This window comes from Mesoplodon densirostris, chromosome 1 (genome assembly GCF_025265405.1).
Source record: "Mesoplodon densirostris isolate mMesDen1 chromosome 1, mMesDen1 primary haplotype, whole genome shotgun sequence".
Lineage (NCBI taxonomy): Eukaryota > Metazoa > Chordata > Mammalia > Artiodactyla > Ziphiidae > Mesoplodon > Mesoplodon densirostris.
Genome location: NC_082661.1, coordinates 41,952,972 through 41,969,977, shown reverse-complemented (window position 1 = coordinate 41,969,977; position 17,006 = coordinate 41,952,972). Strand labels below are relative to the sequence as shown.

The following is a 17,006-nucleotide window of genomic DNA, read 5'->3' as shown; positions in this document are numbered from 1 at the left end:
CTAGTTCTGTGAAAAATGCCAGGGGTAGTTTGATAGGGATTGCATTGAATCTGTAGATTGCTTTGGGTAGTAGAGTCATTTTCACAATATTGATTCTTCCAATCCAGGAACATGGTATATCTCTCCGTCTATTTGTATCATCTTTAATTTCTTTCATCAGTGTCTTATAATTTTCTGCATACAGGTCCTTTGTCTCCTTAGGTAGGTTTATTCCTAGATATTTTATTCTTTTTGTTGCAATGGTAAATGGGAGTGTTTTCTTGATTTCATTTTCAGATTTTTCATCATTAGTGTACAGGAATGCCAGAGATTTCTGTACATTAATTTTGTATCCTGCTACTTTACCAAATTCATTGATTAGCTCTACTAGTTTTTCGGTAGCATCTTTAGGATTCTCTATGTATAGTATCATGTCATCTGCAAACAGTGACAGCTTTACTTCTTCTTTTCCAATTTGGATTCCTTTTATTTCCTTTTCTTCTCTGATTGCTGTGGCTAAAACTTCCAAAACTATGTTGAATAAGAGTGGTGAGAGTGGGCAGCCTTGTCTTGCTCCTGATCTTAGTGGAAATGGTTTCAGTTTTTCACCATTGAGGACAATGTTGGCTGTGGGTTTGTCATATATGGCCTTTATTATGTTGAGGAAAGTTCCCTCTATGCCTACTTTCTGCAGGGTTTTTATCATAAACGGGTGTTGAATTTTGTCGAAAGCTTTCTCTGCATCTATTGAGATGATCATATGGTTTTTCTCCTTCAACTTGTTAATATGGTGTATCACATTGATTGATTTGCGTATATTGAAGAATCCTTGCATTCCTGGAATAAACCCCACTTGATCATGGTGTATGATCCTTTTAATGTGCTGTTGGATTCTGTTTGCTAGTATTTTGTTGAGGATTTTTGCATCTATGTTCATCAGTGATATTGGCCTGTAGTTTTCTTTCTTTGTGACATCCTTGCCTGGTTTTGGTATCAAGGTGATGGTGGCCTCGTAGAATGAGTTTGGGAGTGTTCCTTCCTCTGATATTGTTTGGAAGAGTTTGAGAAGGATAGGTGTTAGCTCTTCTCTAAATGTTTGATAGAATTCGCCTGTGAAGCCATCTGGTCCTGGGCTTTTGTTTGATGGAAGATTTTTAATCACAGTTTCAATTTCAGTGCTTGTGATTGGTCTATTCATATTTTCTATTTCTTCCTGAGTCAGTCTTGGCAGGTTGTGCATTTCTAAGAATTTGTCCATTTCTTCCAGGTTGTCCATTTTATTGGCATAGAGTTGCTTATAGTAATCTCTCCTGATATTTTGTATTTCTGCAGTGTCAGTTGTTACTTCTCCTTTTTCATTTCTGATTCTATTGATTTGAGTCTTCTCCCTTCTTTTCTTGATGAGTCTGGCTAATGGCTTGTCAATTTTGTTTATCTTCTCAAAGAACCAGCTTTTAGTTTGGTTGATCTTTGCTATTGTTTCCTTCATTTCTTTTTCATTTATTTCTGATCTGATCTTTATGATTTCTTTCCTTCTGCTAACTTTGGGGGTTTTTTGTTCTTCTTTCTCTAATTGCTTTAGGTGCAGGGTCAGGTTGTTTACTCGAAATGTTTCCTGTTTCTTAAGGTGGGATTGTATTGCTATAAACTTCCCCCTTAGAACTGCTTTTGCTGCATCCCATAGGATTTGGGTCATCGTGTCTCCATTGTCATTTGTTTCTAGGTATTTTTAAATTTCCTCTCTGATTTCTTCAGTGATCACTTCGTTATTGAGTAGTGTATTGTTTAGCCTCCATGTGTTTGTATTTTTTACAGATCTTTTCCTGTAATTGATGTCTAGTCTCATAGCATTGTGGTTGGAAAAGGTACTTGATACAGTTTCAATTTTCTTAAATTTACCAAGGCTTGATCTGTGACCCAAGATATGATCTATCTTGGAGAATGTTCCATGAGCACTTGAGAAAAATGTGTATTCTGTTGTGTTTGGATGGAATGTCCTATAAATATCAATTAAGTCCATCTTGCTTAATGTATCATTTAAAGCTTTTGTTTCCTTATTTGTTTTCATTTTGGATGATCTGTCCATTGGTGAAAGTGGGGTGTTAAAGTCCCCTACTATGAGTGTGTTACTGTCGATTTCCCCTTTTATGGCTGTTAGTATTTGCCTTATGTATTGAGGTGCTCCTATGTTGGGTGCATAAATATTTACAATTGTTATATCTTCTTCTTGGATCGATCCCTTTATTGTTATGTAGTGTCCTTCTTTGTCTCTTCTAATAGTCTTTATTTTAAAGTCTATTTTGTCGATATAAGAATTGCTACTCCAGCTTTCTTTTGATTTCCATTTGCATGGAATATCTTTTTCCATCCCCTTACTTTCAGTCTGTATGTGTCTCTAGGTCTGAAGTGGGTCTCTTGTAGACAGCATATATATGGGTCTTGTTTTTGTATCCATTCAGCCAATCTGTGTCTTTTGGTGGGTGCATTTAGTCCATTTACATTTAAGGTAATTATTGATATGTATGTTCCTATTCCCATTTCCTTAATTGCTTTGGGTTCGTTATTGTAGGTATATTCCTTCTGTTGTGTTTCTTGCCTAGAGAAGTTCCTTTAGCATTTGTTGTAAAGCTGGTTTGGTGGTGCTGAACTCTCTCAGCTTTTGCTTGTCTCTAAAGGTTTTAATTTCTCCATCAAATCTGAATGAGATCCTTGCTGGGTAGAGTAATCTTGGTTGCAGTTTTCTCTCCTTCATCACTTTAATTATGTCCTGCCACTCCCTTCTGGCTTGTAGAGTTTCTGCTGAGAGATCAGCTGTTAACCTGATGGGGATTCCCTTGTGTGTTATCTGTTGTTTTTCCCTTGCTGCTTTTAATATGATATCTTTGTGTTTAATTTTAGACAGTTTGATTAATATGTGTCTTGGTGTATTTCTCCTTGGATTTATTCTGTATGGGACTCTCTGTGCCTCCTGGACTTGATTAACTATTTCCTTTCCCATATTAGGGAAGTTTTCAACTCTAATCTCTTCAAATATTTTCTCAGTCCCTTTCTTTTTCTCTTCTTCTTCTGGAACCCCTATAATTCGAATGTTGGTGCGTTTAATGTTGTCCCAGAGGTCTCTGAGACTGTCCTCGGTTCTTTTCATTCTTTTTTCTTTATTTTGCTCTGCATCAGTTATTTCCACTATTTTATCTTCCACCTCATTTATCCGTTCTTCTGCCTCAGTTATTCTGCTATTGATCCCATCTAGAGTATTTTTCATTTCATTATTGTGTTTTTAGTAGATGCTTGATTCTTCTTTAATTCTTCTAGGTCCTTGTTAACGGTTTCTTGCATTTTGTCTATTCTATTTCCAAGATTATGGATCTTGGAAATAGAATCTTGGATCAGCTTTACTATCTTTATTCTGAATTCCTTTTCAGGTAGACTGCCTATTACCTCTTCATTTGTTAGGTCTGGTAGGTTTTTATCTTGCTCCTTCACCTGCTGTGTGTTTTTCTGCCTTCTCATTTTGCTTATGTTACTGTGTTTGGGGTCTCCATTTTGCAGGCTGCAGATTCGTAGTTCCCGTTGTTTTTGGTGTCTGTCCCCAGTGGCTAAGGTTGTTTCAGTAGGTTGTGTAGGCTTCTTGGTGGGGGGGACTAATGCCTGTGTTCTGGTGGTTGAGGCTCGATCTTGTCTTTCTGGTGGACAGGTCCACGTCTGGTGGTGTGTTTTGGGGTGCCTATGGCCTTATTATGTTTTTAGGAAGCCTCTCTGCTAACGGGTGGGGTTGTGTTCCTGCCTTGCTAGTTGCTTGGCATAGGATGACCAGCACTGTAGCTTGCTGGTCGTTGACTGAAGCTGGGTGCTGGTGTTGAGATGGAGATCTCTGGGAGATTTTCACTGCTTGATATTATGTGGAGCTGGGAGGTCTCTTGTGGACCCGTGTCCTGAAGTTGGCTCTCCCACTTCAGAGGCACAGCACTGACTCCTGTCTGCAGCACCAAGAGCCTTTCATCCACCCGGATCAGAATAACAGGGAGAAAAAGCAGAAAGAAAGAATTAGTAGAAGAAAGAAAGAGAGAGGGAAAGAAAGGAAGAAGGGAAGAAAGGAAGGAAGGAAGGAAGGAAGAAAGAAAGAAAGGAGGGAGGGAGGGAGGAAGGAAAGAAAAAGAAAGTGGAAAGAAGAAGGGTGGGAGGGAGGGAGGGAGGAAAGAAAAAGAAAGAAGGAAAGGAGGAGTGGAGGGAGGGAGGGAGGAAGGGAAGGTAGGAAAAAAAGAAAGAGCAGGTAAAGTAAAATAGAATAAAGTATGAAATATAGTAGCGTTATTAAAATTAAAAAGTAATTATTGAAAAAAAAACGGACAGATAGAACCCTGGGACATATGGTGGAAGCAAAGCTATACAGAGAGAATCTTACACAGAAGATTACACATACACATTCACAAAAAGAGAGCAGGGGGGAAAATCAAAAATCTTGCTCTCCAAGTCCACCTCCTCAATTTGGGATATCCTCAGTTTGGGATAATTCGTTGTAAAAAGAGGAAAAGTGCGACAAGTCTGAAATCTTGCTCTCTAAGTCCACCTCCTTAATTTGGGATAATTCGTTGTAAAAAGAGGAAAAGGGGGGAAAGTCTTAAATCTTGTCCTCAAAGTCCACTTCCTCAATTTGGGATGATTCGCTGTCCATTCATGCACTCCACAGACGCAGGGCACATCAAATGGACCGTGGAGCTTTAATCCGCTGCCTCCGAGGCTGCACAGAGAGATTTCCCTGTCTCTGCTCTCACAGCTCCCGGGTCTTAGCCTTGGACCTGGCCCCGCCTCTGCGCGTAGGTCGCCGGAGGGCGTCCGTTCTTCGCTCAGACAGGACGGGTTTAAAGGAGCCGCCGATTCGGGGGCTCTGGCTCACTCAGGCAGAGGGGAGGGAGGGACGCGCAGTGTGGGGCGGGCCTGCGGCGGCAGAGGCCGGCGTGACGTTGCAGCAGCCCGTGGCGCTCCGTGCGCTTTCCCGGGAAAGCCGTCCCCGGGTCCCGGGACCCCGGCAGTGGTGGAGTGCACAGTCCCCCTGGAAGGCGGGGTGGACAGTGACCTGCGCTCGCACACAGGCCCCGCGGCGGCGGCGGCGGCAGCCCCAGCGTCCCACGCCCATCTCCAAGGTGCGCGCCTTACCCGCGGCTCGCTCCTGTCTCCGGCGCTTCCCCAAGCAGCGCTCTTAATGCCCTCTCATCGTGCACCAGGAAACAAAAGGGAAAAAAGTCTCTTGCCTCTTCGGCAGCTCCAGACCCTTTCCCCGACTCCCTCCGGGCTAGCCGTGGTGCACTAATCCCTTCAGGCTCTCTTCCTGCCGACAGCCCCAGTCCTCTCCCTGCGCTCCAACTAAAAGCCGATACCCGAGCCTCAGCTCCCAGCCCCGCCCGCCCCGGCAGCGAGCAGACAAGCCTCTCGGGCTGGTGTGTACCTGAGGGCACCGATCCTCTGTGCCGGAATCTCTCCGCTTTGCCCTCCGCACCCCTGTTGTGTCCTCTCCTCCGCTACTCCGAAGCTTCCCCCTCCGCCAACTGCAGTCTCTGCCCGCGAAGGGGCTTGTAGTGTATAGAAACCTTCCCTCCTTCACGGCTCCCTCCCACTGGTGCAGGTCCCATCCCTATGCTATTGTCTCTGTTTATTCTTTTTTTCTTTTGCCCTACCCAGGTATGTGGGGAGTTTCTTGCCTTTTGGGGGGTCTGAGGTCTTCTGTCAGCGTTCAGTAGGTGTTCTGTAGGAGTTGTTCCACGTGTAGTTGAATTTCTGATATATGTGTGGGGAGGAAGGTGATCTCCGCGTCTTACTCTTCCGCCATCTTCCTCCGGGGGCCTAAAATCAATTTCTACAAAAAATCCTGCGGGATTTTGACTGGGATTTCACTGGATGTGTAGATCAATCGAGGAGAAAAATGTTGAGTCTTATGATGCATGAAAATGTTGTAACAAATACAGTATATCTCAACATTTCTCTTGGAAATGTTTTATAATTTTCAGTATACAGGTTTTATACATCGTTTGTCAAATTTATCTCCAATTACTTCATAATTTTAAAGCTATTATAAATGGTACTTTTTCAATTTTTGATTGTTTTTTGCTTGATTAAATTATGGATACCTATATGATTATTTATTGACATATTTGAACATGGCCCTGGGAAGGGGTCGTGAACTTGAAGCCCCTCAAATACTACTTGAAATGTCCTGGAACATGGGGCGAGACAACTATCACATAGCATATTTTCTGAAAGCTCTTCCACTCTCATTTCATTTTATGAATGAGGAATGAGAACAATGTGAAGCCAAATACAGCTGGAAATGTTTGTTTCATGTGGATACAGTCTCAATCAGAATACATTAGTAAATGTTACCTTCAAAGATAATTTTTGGCAAGAATATTCCGATGGTTTTAAAACATTTTTTTCACTCATCACAAGTGATTAGTGTATTGACAATGAATCTAATTAAAATCTTTGTCGCCTGTCCAAAGTATGCTTGATAGCAAGTATTTTTTCTTCTATACTGTATGAAGGAAAACTTAAGAAGCAATCATTTAGACTCAGAAAAAATAAAACTGACAGACACAAAATACTAGCCAAGTTCATTATCAAGGAAATTAGCTTCAAATGAAATATTTTTATATCTGTTTTTGAAGAGATTTTCAAATTTACATTATATTTTCTTATCTTATGGCACCAGAAGGAAATTATCTGTCTGAATGACATGTTGGAGAATAACAATGAGGGACTGAATTGTTTTGTAAGTAGATCAATTTCCACCACTGAAATGATCTTGTATTTAAGACAGCAGGGATAAATAAAATATTTTATGGAAAAATACTAAGACACTGTGATGTTCCCCAACCATCTACAAAAATCGGATCCCTTTTATATAAACAATCATTTAGGTAAGCAGGCCCAAAGCCTTCTTCCAGAAGAGAAGTCCTGTCTTATAACTCCTCTTGCATTTAACAGATCTTTTTAAAAAACAACCAATTTCCTAATGTATTTAAAACTAATGTATCTTGGTTTACTGATCAGTTACTGACAATTATAAAAGTTAAATCAACTTCTAGTGATATATCTGAGTCTACAGTGCACACTAAAACATTAACAAGATTATCAAGTAAATTCAAACAACAATAAAAATTGTTTTCTACAGCTAACTTTATATTCCAGGTAAAGGTACTCTTTGGAGAAGTCCAGAGAGCATGTGCTCAAATTTTGTTGATTAAATTAAATTCATTGTGTGTGTGTGTGTGTGTGTGTGTAGGCTAGGCCAAAGGTGTTCTCATACTACTATCTGTAATTTAGGATGTGTGTGTAGGAGGGGGTTTTGAATATGTGTGGGGGGAGATGTGTAATTATATTTTGTATGCAATATAGCTTCTTCAAAACAAAGATATAATTTCCATAAATCTTCTGATGAGTTCCTTGACATCAGAGCTCAATGAGGTATTGTAGCCTGGACATCTTTATGTTAAGAGAGGAGAGAATATGTCCATATCATAAGTGCCTACAGTACAACAGGTCAGCTTCTACATGCCTACACATTTGGGTGCTGTGCTGTGCTGGACTCCCAGGTTCTTACATCCCACTTGGGGCTTGTTATGAATTTAGTTATTCATCCATGCCAGGAGGAACTGTAATCATAAAAGATGATTCAAATGGCAAATGCCTAATAGCAAAATACCTCATGGGGATTATGATGACATAAAAAATATCTTAGTATGACTAGAATATAGATCACAAAGCAGGCACATGGGTGATGAGACTGCAGTAGTAATATGGGAACAGATCTCACAACAAGGAGTGCCACAGACAGCCTTTGAGAAGGAAAATGATCTGAGGCTGGTTGTTTCAGAAACAGTTCCGGATTGAATTGTGTCCCCTCAAAAGCTATGTCAACATCTTAAGCCCCCAGACCCGTGAACGTGAACTTATTTGGAAATAGGGTCTTTGCAGACATAATTGAGTTAAGATGATGTTATACTGGAATAGGGTAGGCCTTGAATGTAATGACTGGTATCCTTACAAGGAGAGAGAAATTTTGATACAGAGACACAAACAGAGGGGAGACAGCCATGTGAAGAAGGAGACAGAAATTGGAATGATGAAGCTACCAGCCAAACCTATCAAGGATTGCTGGCAGCTTCCAGAAGCCAGGAGAGAGACATGGGACAGACTCTTCCCTAGAGCTTTCAGAGGACACATGGCCACAGTGACACCTTGAGTTTGAACTTCTAGTCTGCAGAATTATTTAACAATAATTTCTGTTGTTTTAAGACACTCAGTTTGTGATAATTTATCATGGCCACCTAGAAACTAATACCGTGAACATATCATAGTGTGTGGAATGGATGAGAGATGAGCAAGACTAGACACAGAATGACCAATTAGAAGCACCAACAGCAAAATCCAGATGACAGAGCATTAATCAGAACCAATCAGAACAGTGGCAGTGAGAATGGCAAGACATAGGTGATGCTGAGAGTTATTCAGAAGGTAGAATCAATAGGATTAGTTATCAGAGATTAGGGAATTTTAGGAAAGAAAAGAGTCAGAGATAATTTCCAAATGTCTGGTTTGAGAAACATTTAGTGCGATAGGGATCACTTGAAAGGAAGACACTTGGTTGGGGGTAGAGAGAAGAATAAATTTAGCTTTGTCTTAGTGCCATTTGAAGTAACTAAGTGATGTCCTCACAGGAAACTGGGTCTGGAATTGAGGAAAAAGTTTTGGGATGACATATAGATATAATAATGATGCTATGACACTTCGTGATTCTCCAATAATATCATTTAGCACACTCTTTATTTTAATTTCCTGTTTATCTGTAAATCCTCAGCAAGGAAGCAAGATGAGACCAGAGAATTGAGGGAACTACTTCTTTTGATAACACTGCTCTCCTCAACAGGACAACCTCAGATGTCCCTACTTGTCCCATCTTATGGATGAAGGAGTGATACTAATAAAGCAATTCTGGCTCTTCCCGGTCAGTTGTGTAAAAAGAAACTGGCCCTAAGTACTGACAGATTTTGGGCTTTGGACCTTAGCCATAAATCCAGGACAACAGGGAAAAAATCCCACTAGACATTCTGTTACATTTTACATAGATAATCCATTATAATCCTCATAAGAATAATCTTCACTAAAACCATATTAATTATAATCCTTACTACAAAAGACAAAGAAACAAAAGAAGAAAAACCCTAAAAGTCTCAGGTGCAGGAAATAGAGAGGAGTCCTAAGGTTAGAGAAATGAGCTGGAGCGTGACAGGAGAAATCATGAAGGGTGGGTGAAGAAGTCCTGTTATGACCCTATCAAGACAGCAGCTGGCCTGTCCCTAGGTTCTTCAGAACATTTTTTTTTTAATTTTTTTTTTTTTAACATAAGGGCAGGACAGGAGTAAAGACACAGACGTAGAGAATGGACTTGAGGACACGGGGAGGGGGAAGGGTAAGCTGGGACGAAGTGAGAGAGTGGCATGGACTTATATATACTACCAAATGTAAAACAGATAGCTAGTGGGAAGAAGCCGCATAGCATAGGGAGATCAGCTCAGTGCTTTGTGACCACCTAGAGGGGTGGGATAGGAAGGGTGGGAGGGAGACGCAAGAGGGAGGGGATATGGGGATGTACATATATGTATAGCCGATTCACTCTGTTATAAAGCATAAACTAACACACCATTGGAAAGCAGTTATACTCCAAAAAAGATGTTAAAAAAAAAAAAGCAGCTGGGATGGAGCCATTTATAAGTCCTAGAGTATTTCTTCACACAAAACACAAGCTTTAGAAATAACTCTGTATGTTGTCCCAGGTAAGCATCAAAGAGGTTTTCCCTGAGAGAAACAGAAACCCAAGCCTTGCAATTGAGAGATCTGAATTCTTTCTTTCCTGTCTTTATGGTACAGGGACAGGATGGTGATAGTGGGAGGGAGAGAAAGTACTTGGGGAGGATACAAAAGAGGCTTGAATTGTATCTATAATATTTCATTTCTAAATAAATAAATGAGTGTTAATAAGATTCAAATATTGGAAAATATTAAAATGTTGTATCCAGTATTTGTTATATGATTTTATGTGCTATCATCTTACTAATTAAAAAAAAAATAAACAGGTTAATTAACTTGCCCAGATCACAGTCCATGAGAGGAGAAACTATGGAAATATAGACTTCTAATACCAAAGTCTGTTAAACTGACTTGGCTTATTCATTTTTGCATTAACAAGGAAGGGCCTAACATGTGGCCAAGGTGTTCAGAATGATAGACAACAGCTGGGATAATTCCTGGAGGGAGGGGCCCTGCTGACAGAGGTCTGCTATCAAATGCCACCATTCAACAGGGTGGCCCAGGGCTGCATTTGGCACGTGACCTAAGGAAACTTAGAGATCATCTACTTCAACTGGGTCAGTTTACAAATTCAGAAACAGACCCAGAGAGATTAACTGGCTGGCTTAGTGAGTGGATGATTCAAAATTTAATGCTATGTCAATTATACCAGGTGCTCTAAACTGTAGTCAAGAAGTAGCAGAACAGTCTTGGGAATGGGGATGATGATGACGATAAATAAAAATAAACATGATGGTGGTGGTGATGATAGCAGCTAACGTTTTTGAGCACTAATCTAAATTCTAGGTACTCACCTGAATGCTTTGTAAGTATCCCCTTGATTATTCCTCACAACAACTCAAAAAGTTAGGTACAATCATCATCTCCATTCAGATCAAAGGAGAGCCTCTCAGGGGCTCATAATCTGTAAATTACAGAGTAGAACCCAACCTAGGCAGTCTGACTTCTATGCTGGAACTCTTAACCATATGCTGTGCTAAAGACTCAAACATTAGGGGAAGGGGGAGGGAGCAAGTGGGAGCTCAATCGCATCTCTCTCAGGTTCAACTTGGGCTTATATATTTCCCATTACTACATATGTGAGGTGTGTATTTGGCTTAGAATTTGACATTATCTGATGCCAATATGAATTCTACATGGTTTCAAGTTAGGTAGAGCTCTTGAAGCAATGGTATGTTAGAGTGTAGATGGATTGACTCATGAGTTATTGGATTAAACCCGAAACTCAAGTCATGAAAGTGATCAATTGCAGAAAGGACTGCAAGATAGGGGATCATCAGGGAGCTTCATTTGTTCACTCACTCATTCGTTCATTCAACAAATACACGTTGATTTCAAAAGTGCCAGATACTGAGCTCAAATCAGCATATAAGTATTTGGGATTTCTTTGCATCAAGATAATAGGCAGTCATAGATCTGGATGTGTACCAAGATGTATGTGATAGAGCTGAGGACAAAACAATGGTCCTTTGAATTTTAGGAAATGAAATAAGAAATTCTAAAAAGTGCTAACAATTGGCTAATAATTGCAAGGGTCTCAAAGGATGGGGATTCTAAAGAAGGAAGGGGTGGTCAACAGTGTAAAACTATGACTGAGCAGTGATGTTAAATGAAGACAGAAAAGAAAGACAATTCTATGATGTAAGTAGCAAATCCCTGGTGACGTTTAAGAGGGCACACATAGAGTAGGCTGATAAAGCCAGGTTGAGCGGTGAGAAGATGAGCATAAAGGTCATGAGAAAGAGGGATGGAGGTAGGTTGGGGGGTAGGTATGATGGAAAATGGTGAGGGTGGGGTGAAGAGAAGGCCAGTGAAGATGACTGAATATGTGCAAAAGAGAGATTTGGCACCAGACAGTTCACAAGAATAACCATATGCTAGAATGAATTCAATCTAGACGTAATACCATTAACTTAAATGTTGATATCAGAGCAAAATTTAGTAACTTTTCTGTAAACTATATCCCCAAGTTCACTTCCTGGGACACATTCTGGGAAGGTGTTTTCACTCTAAACCTTTCTTTAGTTAGCACCAAAATTCACTGACAATAAGCTACAAAAGAAAATCTGTCAATTCTCAATTATGTTTTATTTTCTGATGTCCCACTTGTGATCTCAATCAGAAGTGACTGAAATGTTTCTAGTTCTTTGGCTCTGCTGGAAATGACATTTTCCACAGAGGCATCTAATCTTGGATCAATGAAATCAGGTGATATTATTCTCCAGAATCCTCTACATATATAATAATCAAGAGAGAAAGATTAAAGTACAAATGGTATGTAAAATGCCTTTTGAGCCCATCCACAGTGAAGCTGGATGTGATTTACCTTCACCTGCACCTCCTCTTCCACCTCCACTACCGTAGCTAGTGATGAAAACCACCACCCAGAGGTGAATCCCAGAAAGGCTTCATTGCCTTTTGATGTATTGTTTGTACAATCAGGTTTAGAGACGTCAAAATTCTCAACCAATCATCTTCCTAAGATTCCGAGTAAAACTGTCATACAAAATAAGCTTAGCAGAGACTTCTCCCTCTCTTTTAGAGTCTTTATAGAGATTATAATTAAGGAGAATTTTTCCTATTGATATAAAATTATATAAAATGATTGATTACAGATGTTAACCACTCAATTCCATAGCCTACCCAAATAGATTCTAAGTCCAGCTGGAAATAAATAAAATTGATCATCAAGGGTCTGTGTTGGATGGTAGAATAAGCACTAAACACCCTATTGTGCTAGAAGCTCAATATGTAAGACAAATTTATATAACATTCAACCAAAATCTTTGTAACATGTGATCTACTTACCCCTGCAAGGCTTTCTCTCCAAACCAATCTCCTTTTCCTAAGGTTCTAAGAAAGACTGGGTCTTCACTTGGTGAGTCTTCACGAGTGACATTTACCTAGAAAGAGAAACAATGAAAGCCTGTATCCACGGCATACACACTGGATGATCAAATAAACACTGGTTAATAATGTTCGTTCCATTTCTTATTTCTTCTTTTTTTTAAACTTATTTTCATGAAGAGAAAAAGTACGGTACCATTAAAGGGGCCAAAGAATAATATTGCAACTTCACATGCACCCCAAGAAGTTATCTCCATGTATTTTGTTATGCTTTCAAGTTGTTGTCAAGAAATAATAAATTATTCAGAAATTTGAATTTCACTCAAATCTTCAACTCTATTCCCACTTCCAACTTTCTATGAGGCAATCACTATGATGGATTTAGTAGTGTTCCTCCAGTCTTTTTTTATGTGTTTATATGCATGTGTTTTAAAAATATATGGATAGCATAATACAGTATGAATCATTCTGTGACTTACATTTTTTCTTATCATTATTTTAATTATTTATTCCATGCTATTATATATAAATCTAGTTAATTCGTTTTAATGTTTTAGTGTCTTCTTTCATCCTATATTTATTTATCAATTTCTTTGCAGATGGACATTTATACTGTCTCCATTTTTTGGCTTCACTTAACATCTTTCTATACACCTCTCTACATGTACATCCCAGTTATACTAGGACATGCCTATCTCTTGGCCAAGAAGAAGCCAGCCTTCATTCAAAGGCCAGTCACATTTCCATGAAGACTTCCTGCAGGTCTCTACCTGACTATTGTTCTCATAATCCATATGTTTCATTCAGCAGGATTTCTTTTTTTTTTTTTTTTTTTTTTTTTTTTTTTTTTTGTGGTACGCAGGCCTCCTCACTGTTGTGGCCTCTCCCGTTGCGGAGCAGGCTCCGGACGTGCAGGCTCAGCAGCCATGACTCACGGGCCCAGCCACTCAGCGGCATGTGGGATCTTCCTGGACCGGGGCACGAACCCATGTCCCCTGCATCGGCAGGCGGACTTTCAACCACTGCGCCACCAGGGAAGCCCCAGGATTTCTTTTTCTGAAGATATATAAATTACATATGTGTCTTTATTTTACCATAATGAATAGTATGCTCTTCAAAGAAATGGGCATTTCTTTGATATTCTCTGTAATTTATAGTAAGTACTCAATAAAGAGTAGTAAACTGCATGAACAGAAAAGCCTCATTACTAACAAGATATCTCCGCCCATATAGGACTTGGGAGTTGGGTGATAGTCCATTGAAAGCAAGTAATAATGTATTTGTTGAATGAAGACATAAATGTAGTAAATTGTACCTTTGTGTTAATTCACTTCCCCCTAAAGTTCTACAAATATACTAGCTACGTGTCATCTAAAAAGTTTAAATAGTTAAAATTCACCTACCTGGAAAATGTAATGAAGTAGAAAAACTAATTTCTTGATACAATGCCAGACACTTAAACACATTTAAAAATACTATGCTTCAGGTTTCTGAATTTAGAGACTGGATGTCAAAGACCCGAATTTTTATAAGTATTAAAAAGGTCTATGGAAGGTGGAGGGAATTCAATTATTACTCTCCACTGACCCATTTGATTACTCTTCCACATGGTGTTTCAAAAGCATGGAAATGAAGTTTTTAACACTTAACCACTGAGCTATGTAAGAGAGATACTCATATGCTTACTGATGAGGCTTTCACAGATGTGAATGGAAATATACTAGCCCAGTGATTCTCAAACTGTGTGTGTGTGTGGTGGGGAGAGGAGGCGTGCAGCCTTGTTTAAAATAAAGGTTACTGAACTCTTATTCCTGAGGTTTTGATTGAATGGGTTTTGGAAATCTGCATTTCAAAAGATTAATGTGGGTGATTTAGATGCAAATGTTCTACAGACCAACCTTTGACAAACACTGATACACTGTTTCATTTCTGAACCTCAGTTTTCTTATCTGCACAATGAGACAACTCAACAAAATTACTTCTGTCAGTCCTGGCTGTTAAAAAAAAAAAACAATGATTAAGGTGTAATATACTATAAGTTAAGCTCATTAATTCAAATTAGATATAAGGATACATATAACTGTACCTTTGCCATTTGGGTAACGAAAAAGATTATAAACTCAAAATGGCAGATTTACGCAAGCCATGGAGAAATTTGGGTGGGTTTTGAAATGTTCTTAAAAAATATGTTACTGAAAAGCAGTAAGAGACATAAAAAACGGGTCACCTACGGAATAAATCACTTTCTGCTTATATGATAAATATGAGGAAAAATCTATCTCCTATAGTTCATATATGTGAAAAAACAAGCAGCTCAAAGAGCAAGAATGAAAGTTTCCCTTTAAAGTTGTAGTTTCCACAGTTTTTCTTTATATATATAATGAATCATTCTAAATATGCACAGACACCAGTCATGGACATTTGCATCTTTAATTCTAAAAAAAAAATTCAAGGTAGAAAAAGTTATATATACAGATATAGCTTCTCTAACCTTAACCTGAATACATAGTCTTTTCATCTAAACCATAAAGTACTTTATGATCCACAATGCTGTGGAAGGGAACTAGCTATGGAGCCTTAAAGGTAATATTTAGTCTATTTGAACCCATTACCCCACCACCTTGCCCGAAAAATGGGAGGGATATCTCATATGGATGTACTTGTGTGCTATGTGTGAATTAAATGAGAACATCAATGAAAAGCATCCTCTTAATTTTGAGTGCCCCCCAAAGTTGGTTCTTTTTTCCTTATTTTCCCCTTTGTTCCATTTCTCTCACCTCCTACTTCAGAAATTCCATGCGTTTGATTGCAGCTATCCCAAATCTCTACCATTGCTCTTGTTGCCATAAAATGCTATTTAGAACTTTAACTACTTTTAGTTCCAGGTAGGTAAAAGAGAAGGTGTTTATTTTTATAATCCTTTTACTTGTCTATATATTAATTTTTCTATAAAATATATGCATGGTATTGTAATTGTAAGATTTGGAACTATTTTTTAAATTTTATATATATATATATATATATATATATATATATATATATATATATATAATTTTTAAAATTAAGAATCAAAATAGAAATTAGATATTTTAAATGGGACACATAAAATTAATCTTTAATACCAAAATCTTCAATAAACAATATCAATGTGCTCAACCAACATGTTTAACCCAAAATAATTCAAAACAAAATAAAACGTTTTAATACAGATTCAACAGGTTTTATAAGCAAAGCGATGTTTGTTGTAAAAAAACATGGAACTCAGAGATTTGTGGGACAGGCCCAGCTGGAGAATAGGGTTGTCAGGTGAGCATTTTCCTACCTGTGTAGTTAATAGATTATAAAAATGAGGAGTTCCCAAATCAAAGCATCTCCCTTTTCAAACAATGTTCTACACACATTGCTCAAAAATTGGCCCTGTTATTCAAAAAAAAAAAAAAAAAGTTCCCTAATGTAGAAAAACACTTTTAGGAGCTGTATCTGATAGTTTGGGGCATGTACAGGGAAAGAATATTTTTCTGAGCTTGACGTTTGCCTGCATTCCTTAAGTCATTAGTTAAATTCAGGGTGGCTCAGACCTATGACTCCCCTGAGTCTGGTTTGACAACTGAACTTTTTGTGCAACACAGGAATGAATTAGAATCTCTCTCACCATGTGTCCACTCCCATCCCCCAAAACATCTCTGGTGAATCTTATATTCGTGATTCTCTTTCTGGTACTTCTACTTTAATGAGTGTGTGTACATGCACTCACATGCACCTCATTCCATGCATAAGTACCATATATTTTCCTGGTTTTAAACTTTATATAAATAATATCATACCACACATATCCTTCAACTTGTTTCTTTTGAACAGCATTGTATTTGAGATTTATCCAATTCATCCATGTTAATATATGTAGCTGTAGTTCATTTCCTGTTTGTATACTATGCCATTATATGAATATTATATAGTTCATTGATTCTTCTCTATATGTAAATGTGGGCTTCCTCCAGGTTTATTGTTGTTATATATTAGTCTGTTGTACTATTAACAACATTACTTATGAACATTTTTGCATGTTTTGTGGTGTCCATGGGTAAGTGTTTCACTAGGATCAAAACTTACGAATGAAAACCAAGGTTATAAGGTATACGCATCTTCAATTTTACTAGGTATTGACTCAGTCTTGGTACAAAGATGTCACACCAAGTTATATTTCTACCATCGGTGGATGAAAGTTCATATTATACTATATTGTCATCAACACTTGATATTGTCAGACTTTGATTTTTTGCCAAAAAGATCAATATTATATGGCATTTCTCTGATTATTA

The 17,006-nt window shown here is 38.5% G+C and overlaps 1 protein-coding gene across 2 annotated transcripts in view; it reads right to left on the bottom strand.

Annotated features, from left to right (window-relative positions):
* The window catches only part of PRKG1 (protein kinase cGMP-dependent 1), a 1,262,482-nt gene that overhangs the window by 204,213 nt on the left and 1,041,263 nt on the right, over nt 1-17,006 (bottom strand). For both annotated transcript variants that reach the window (XM_060102657.1, XM_060102651.1), the window contains exon 7: nt 12,649-12,743. In XM_060102657.1, the coding sequence (XP_059958640.1) occupies nt 12,649-12,743 (95 nt within the window). The remainder of the gene's footprint in view (nt 1-12,648; nt 12,744-17,006) is intronic.